The sequence below is a fragment of the Etheostoma spectabile genome, chromosome 7 (assembly GCF_008692095.1).
Source record: "Etheostoma spectabile isolate EspeVRDwgs_2016 chromosome 7, UIUC_Espe_1.0, whole genome shotgun sequence".
In the NCBI taxonomy this organism is placed as follows: domain Eukaryota; kingdom Metazoa; phylum Chordata; class Actinopteri; order Perciformes; family Percidae; genus Etheostoma; species Etheostoma spectabile.
Genome location: NC_045739.1, coordinates 31,862,112 through 31,869,313, shown reverse-complemented (window position 1 = coordinate 31,869,313; position 7,202 = coordinate 31,862,112). Strand labels below are relative to the sequence as shown.

At 44.3% G+C, this 7,202-nt stretch overlaps 1 protein-coding gene across 1 annotated transcript in view; it reads left to right on the top strand.

The window, feature by feature from the left end:
• LOC116691910 (protocadherin-9-like) overlaps positions 1-6,738 on the top strand; it is a gene marked incomplete at its 5' end in the record, with an annotated part of 176,470 nt that extends 169,732 nt beyond the window's left edge. The window contains one exon of the mRNA XM_032519810.1: positions 4,873-6,738. Within this exon, the coding sequence (XP_032375701.1) occupies positions 4,873-5,306 (434 nt within the window). The remainder of the gene's footprint in view (positions 1-4,872) is intronic.
• Positions 6,739-7,202: the final 464 nt, after the last annotated feature.

The window sequence follows — 7,202 nt, the reverse complement described above, 5'->3', positions numbered from 1 at the left end:
CGGGGACAGATCCAGCCGGGGACAGGTCACCAAAACCGGGGACTGTCCCCGGGAACACCCTAGTATAGAGCCACTAGAAAGCTGGAAACATGAAATATTTGTGCAGACTTCAGTAGTTTTGTTGACAAAAACCTAATACCGTCGAAGAAATGGCCAAAGAGAACGGAAATGGAGTGAAAACTCTTCGGTCCCTAACATGCAAATATAACTGTAGAAAACAATGCCACATACAGTACATTTATTTTCTTATGTTGGGTGTATGTTCATTTATTATTATTCATCATATTTGCTCAGTTTCCCGTGTGCGTACGTGACATATTTGTGACACGACTTGCTCTGATTTGAGATGCGCGGTGTGGCGGTGTGATCCCGTCATGCAGCCGGCAGCTGAGCTGAGCTTCCTGTTTATCTGCTCTTGTACTCGTAAACGTCACCTGCTCTGAGACGGCTCCCCCGGGAGAGACGCTCCTCTCTGACGAGAGTCGGGGAGCTCGTAGAAGTGACAAACCGCATCAGCTGTGGAGCAACTCGGGAAAGGGGAGCACAGAGAGGACAGAGACTGGGAAGACACAGAGTCAGAGGGGGCTGACGTGACACCGTTAATCTTGTTTTGGATGGATTCCAAAGCCCTTTTTCAAAACACGTTTTATTTCAACACTGAACGGTTTTCTCGGATTTCGATGTTTCCTGGAGGCGGTTTTGTTTAAAACGAGCCTTACGGAGGTTTAGAAAAGGTCGACGGTCGCACGGGAGTCAAGACTTGGGCTCACCTGGGACAAAAAAAAGCGTCTTCAGTTGTCCCAAAGCAGGAATTAAGTCCCATTCAGAAGATTAATTACCTTTAATGAATCTGTTGGTACAGTGCAAAATGTTTTAGTCACGTTTTGTGAAGTTTGTGCCACTTTTGTTTTAGGATTTTCTTGCTTTTTTTTCCGTATTTTGTCCCTTTTTTTAGACTCTTTGTCACTGTTTTTGGAGGTTTATGACACTTTTTTCAACACTGTTTGTTACTTTGTTGAAGTTTTCTTCACTTTTTAAATGAAAATGATTCTCTCTGTTGGTACAGTCCAAAACATTTTGTGCCGTTTCTGCATAGGTACTGTCAGGGCCTCATACTCTGCTTCTGACTGGCTAGTAGTCCTTACCTAGGTACTGTCAGGGCCTCATACTCTGCTCCTGACTGGCTAGTAGTCCTTACCTAGGTACTGTCAGGGCCCTCATACTCTGCTCCTGACTGGCTAGTAGTCCTTACCTAGGTACTGTCAGGGCCCTCATACTCTGCTCCTGACTGGCTAGTAGTCCTTACCTAGGTACTGTCAGGACCCTCATACTCTGCTTCTGACTGGCTAGTAGTCCTTACCTAGGCACTGTCAGGGCCCTCATACTCTGCTTCTGACTGGCTAGTAGTCCTTACCTAGGTACTGTCAGGACCTCATACTCTGCTCCTGACTGGCTAGTAGTCCTTACCTAGGTACTGTCAGGACCCTCATACTCTGCTCCTGACTGGCTAGTAGTCCTTACCTAGGTACTCTCAGGACATGAACACCTGTTTCCTGGGTGAAAGTCTTGTGTTTTCTCCCTAACTTCTTCCATTTCCAGACACCCAGTCCGGGCCCAGAGGTCTCGGTAGTTGCTGGAGGTTTTTCTAGAGGCTGCAGCCCGGCTGAACTTAGCTGCTGAGTCTTTTCTCTGCTGTTGTTGTTGTTGAAGTGAGTGAAGTTGAGAGTTTGTTCAGCCGTGCAGCTCCGCGGGCGCCCGTGCTTTATACGCCTCCTGCTGACACGACGTTCAGAGGCAGAGCACTTATTAAACAGCCGCTCTGAACTCAGCAGCCACTCGCACATGACTTAACATTTTTGCAAGCACCTTGCTTTTGCATGGGAAGTGCTTAAAAACTAAAATCCACAGAGGCGGCGGCCGTGAGAATGTGGGGGGGGGGGGGGGGGGGGGGGGGGGGGGGGAGGAGAGAGCGCGGTCGCTACTCAGCACTCCCCGGGATTAAAACGTACACATCAACCCCGCAAACAGACAGAAAAGCCGACTGTAGCTCCTTTTGCAAAAAAAAAAAAGGAGGCAATGAATTTAAATTATGCATGAAGCAGAGGGCATTTTGGGAAATAAGCGCCGTTCCCCTGGAGGACCGACAACCCCCACCCCCCCCCCACACACACCCACAAACACACACACACACACACACACACACACACACACGCTCAAGCCTCCAACCTCCAGTATCAAAGAATGATCTAATGTCACGCACAGAAGAAAGGTTACTTTCTGCATACGCATTGATATGTCTGCTTCCATCTCTGACCTTTTTCCATTTTAAGCTGTGATTCTTTAAATGAGAACTCAGCTCTGCGTCCGCCTGTCCGTCAGTTTCCTGTCTGTCCTCCTGTCTGTCAGTTTCCTGTCTGTCCTCCTGTCTGTCTCAGAAGCTCAGGATTAAAAGTCAGACTCATGCCAGAGTAAAGAAACCCCTAAGTGGGGAGAAATCACAAGCTCAATGTTCACAATATCATTGAATACAAGGGGAAATCCAGTCTTTTTCTGAAGCATCTCCTGTGTTCGTCATGTTGCATCGTGTCATTTGTTGTAGGTGAAGAAAAGAGCATTTACAGGGTTGTCATTTTTTTTGTCTTAATTGGCTGTTTGAACAGCCTAATTAACAGGCGTGATTTTTTTGTTTTTTTCTCTCCCTCCTTTCAAATCAGCAGATCCTGTTTCACGCTCAGCAGCCGCCGTTTGATATGCGGTTGCAACAAATTAAGCAACGTTCTTGGCACTTTGTGAACTATTAGTGACTTTAAAAATACACATGAGCTTTAATTAATTCCCTTCAAATGGAGAGCTGTGCGTGTGGATAAAGGGATGAAGACAGTTTCAATCAGCGTCTCTTCCGCTCTTGCCGTTCTGTGACAAGAGGTGGGTGGAGCAGCCAAATATTTTACTCAAGTAAAAGTACTATTACTTGAGAATAATATGACTCAAGTAAAAGACTTTAATGTCATTCAACTGCACGTTTTTGTCCCTTTTTTCAACAATGTTTGTCACTTTTTTGTTGATTAACACTACGTAACACCGACTTATTAACTTTAGTTTTACAGTCATTGTTGGAAGATATGGTCAATAAACCTCATTTATAGGAAATTATCCCTAAGTTGGAGTAGAAGACTGAACGGGGGACATAAGAAATGAGGAAAATTGAGACTTCTAAAATTAAAGCGAATGGGGTTGATGAATAATCACAGACTGGAATATGTAATGTGATTTTCTTTTAATAAGACTTTTCAACAACACTTCTCATTGTTTTACAATGCTATAAAATAGAATAAGACCCAAAAATTAATGAAAGTAGAGATTTGTACTTGGCAAAGAGCGTTGGAATCAATCATGTTATTTTGGGGAATTAAAAAGAACATTGACACAGGACAACAGGTCAATTTGATCCAAGGACAACATGAGGACAACATGAGGACAACATGAGGACAACATGAGGGTTAAGAGACAAAAGCAACATTTACACAGAGATCTTAACACACAGAAATACCAATGTGTGTGTGTGTGTTATCTGTTTTCTGTCAAATCCACTTCTGTTTACAGTCAACTTTAACTCTTAACTTTGTTATGTGAAAGGAAATTGTTCTGCAGCCGGGCATTAAACACCAGAATCCCAGAGCAAAAAAACCAGCAGCAGCTGTACACAAGACAACGCAGCAACAAAAACATCATAAATATCAATAAAAGAGAGACAAAGTAGAAAAAACAAGCAGCTATGTGCGAGACAATTCAACAACAAAAACATCATAAATATCAATAAAAGACAGACAAAGATGAAAAAAGATCAAATAAAAGACAGAAACAAAATTACTGGTTCATCATAGAAATGGAGATTAGAGGAAATGCAAGGCAGTACATTTTTAACAAATGGTTTCCTGTGATAGTGTACAAACATGTATGCACGACAAATGATATCCTTATTACAGTGGATATTAAATATTAATAAATTAACGTGACGCTGGTTGGTCATGACCCCCCCCCAACCGACCTCCTTCCTAAGAGGATCTACACGCTCTTATACAGCAACAGTCAATATGTAATAAATACATGGAATACATACCACATAAAGTGCATTACTTTTTGTAACTACTGCATATGTATGAGGTAGTTAACCCTCCTGTTGTCTTCGGGTCAAATTTGACCCATTTTCAAAAAGTGTCTTTATCAGAAATTTGGGTTTCTTTCAAACAAATTGTCCAAAAAACGCTCCTCACGAGGTAAATAAATAATCGCTACTTCCATTGAATTTGGGGGGATTTGGTCGATTTTGGAGAAAATAAATAATTGATTAAATAATTTGTTTGACAAAAAAAAAAAAGCGTGACAAAAATTCCAAAAAAGTGACAAATAATGGAAAAAAAATTGACAAAAATTCAAAAAAAGTGACAAAAATGTACAAAAAAAAAAAAAAAGACAAACCTGTGTAAATAGAAAAAAAGTGACAAAAATGTCAAAAAAAGGGACAAATGTAAAAACAAAAGCTTTAAAAAATTGGGGGGGGAAAAGCAAAAACTTTTTTTCAAAAATGCTCAGAAAAAGTCCAAAAACATTGAAAAATTTACAAGAAAAAAAATCTGAGGAAAGACACAAAATGGTCGGAAAAGTCGACCAAAACGTTGATGACAAGGTTTTTCGGCAAGAAGACAATACGAGGGTTAGTCAGAGCAGCCGGTTTCAGAGAAGACATAGCAGACATGAACAACTGGCCCTCCCTAGGAGAGCTCTGTTCCCCACCTTCATCTCCATCTCTGATCTTTAAACCCCCCCCTGTTGTTTCTATGTTACTCACCCTTTCCTTGTCTCTCCCTGCAGACCTCAGGCCCCTCCCCGACGTGGCGATGACCGGTAACTGCACCCACGAGTGCACCGAGTTCGGCCACTCCGACTCCTGCTGGATGCCCGGCGAGCCCTCCCCCACCCGCAAGGTGTGCAAGAACGCCCCCAAGCTCTCCACCTTCGTGCCTTACCAGGAGATGGACGGCCAGGAGCAGCTGATGGCCAACGGCAGCCCCAAGCCCACGACGGAGGAGCCCGGGACGGGCGGTGGTGGTTGTGGTGGTGGTGGGGGTGGTGCCAAAGTGACCAACATGCGGTTCATGACGCCCTACAACAGTGCCTACCCGAGGGGCGGAGACTCGTCCGGTAAAGACTGTGGTCTGGAGGAGATCCCACTGAGCCAGGCGGTGGAGTACCACTCGGCCAACACTCCGACCGGCCAGACCTCCAAGAGGGAGATCTACCTGTGAAGGAGCAGCTCCTCCACCTTGAATCTCCACCTCCCCCACCACGCCCCCTCATCCTCCCCTCCGTCGCTGCTTGCCTCCACCCGTCCTGCCCCTTCACTGCCGCCCCCTGTGCCTAATGCTCGCTGTGCCGTACCACCGACTCCCCTTCTTCCTTTTTATAACTGCATCCAACCTACAAGGCTTTAGACCCTCGCCCACCACCACCACCACCACCGCCACCACCGCCACCTCCACCTCCACCCTCCTCTAGAAACCAATCAAATGTAAAATAGAATTAATTAAAATCAATTGAAGAAAACACGCGGCTCCAGCTGCTGCTGCTGCTGCGGAAGGAATGTAAACTACACCACATTGTTGTGATAATTTAATGGGAAACTATTTAGCTACTCACGTATTTGAGTTGGATTTCGTGTGCGTTGCTTTAGGCTGTTTTTGCTGTGTGTTCGGAGTAGAAAAAGAAAAAACTAACTTCGGTGGGAGAAGGGGGGGGGGGGGGGGGGAGAAGTATTTGTAAATCCTACTTACGTGTACCGTGTGACGCTATCTATCCTGATTTTTTTTTTTTTTTTAAATTGGGATTCGTTTGATTTTTCATTTCAATTTGGCTCTGTCGACTCCGGGAAAAAAGAAAAAAGAAAACACATTTTTCTGCCAAGTTGCATCAAATCAACCGGGCTCGTTTTTGATCAGGAACTTCAACTTCAACCTCCGTGGTTGTTGTTTTTTCTTGCCGTGACGACGTCTTTCGTCGGTGTACAGAGCTGTAAATACTACAAACAGTGACGGGGGACGCCGCAGATCTTCACTGGACCGGAAACGTCCGCATGTACAGAGCAACACGGGGACCTGGACTCTGGAGCATCACCGACGGTGCCGAGCTACAAACACAAGACTCCTTTTGTTGTTTTCTCTCTCTCTTCTTCAACTTTACGACGCTTCAATTTGGGGTTTGCGAGGGGACAAAGTCATTCGAGCTGCACCGACACCGCAGTTCCTCAGCGAATCGGAGTCAGCGAAAATGACTCAGTGAATCTGAGTCGGTGAATCTGAGTCGGTGAATTTGAGTCAGTGAAAATGAGTTGGTGAATTTGAGTCAGTGAAAATGAGTTGGTGAATTTGAGTCAGTGAATCTGAGTCAGTGAATCTGAGTCAGTGAAAATGAGTCAGTGAATCTGAGACAGTGAATCTGAGTCAGTGAATCTGAGTCAGGGAATCTGAGTCAGCGAATCTGTCGGCGAATCTGAGTCACTGAATCTGAGTCACTGAATCTGAATCTGTGAATCTGAGTCACTGAATCTGAATCGGTGAATCTGAGTCACTGAATCTGAGTCACTGAATCTGAATCTGTGAATCGGAGTCAGTGAAAATGAGTCAGTGAATCTGAATCAGTGAATCTGAGACAGTGAATCTGAGTCACTGAATCTGAATCGGTGAATCTGAGTCACTGAATCTGAGTCCTGAAGCTGATCAGGTGAACGGAGTCAGTGAAATGAGTCAGTGAATACTGAGTCAGCGAATCTGACAGCCGAACTCATGGGGCACTGTCTGAATCGGAGATCGATCTGATTGATTGAATCGGTGAATACTGAATCTAATTAGTCACTGTCGATATCGGTGAATCTGAATCGGTGAATCTGAGTCACTGAATCTGAATCGGTGAATCTGAGTCACTGAATCTGAGTCACTGAGTCTGAATCGGTGAATCTGAGTCACTGAATCTGAGTCGGGGAATCGGCCGAAGCTGATCATATTATTATTGCTCTTGTCAGTAGTATATACCATAACATGGAAACTCAACATGAATGCGTGTAATTTTTCAGCCATCCAAAAAAAGTCACATGAAAACATATTTTGGTTGTCACGGTGAAAATTCAACAATCATTTTCCATTATTAAA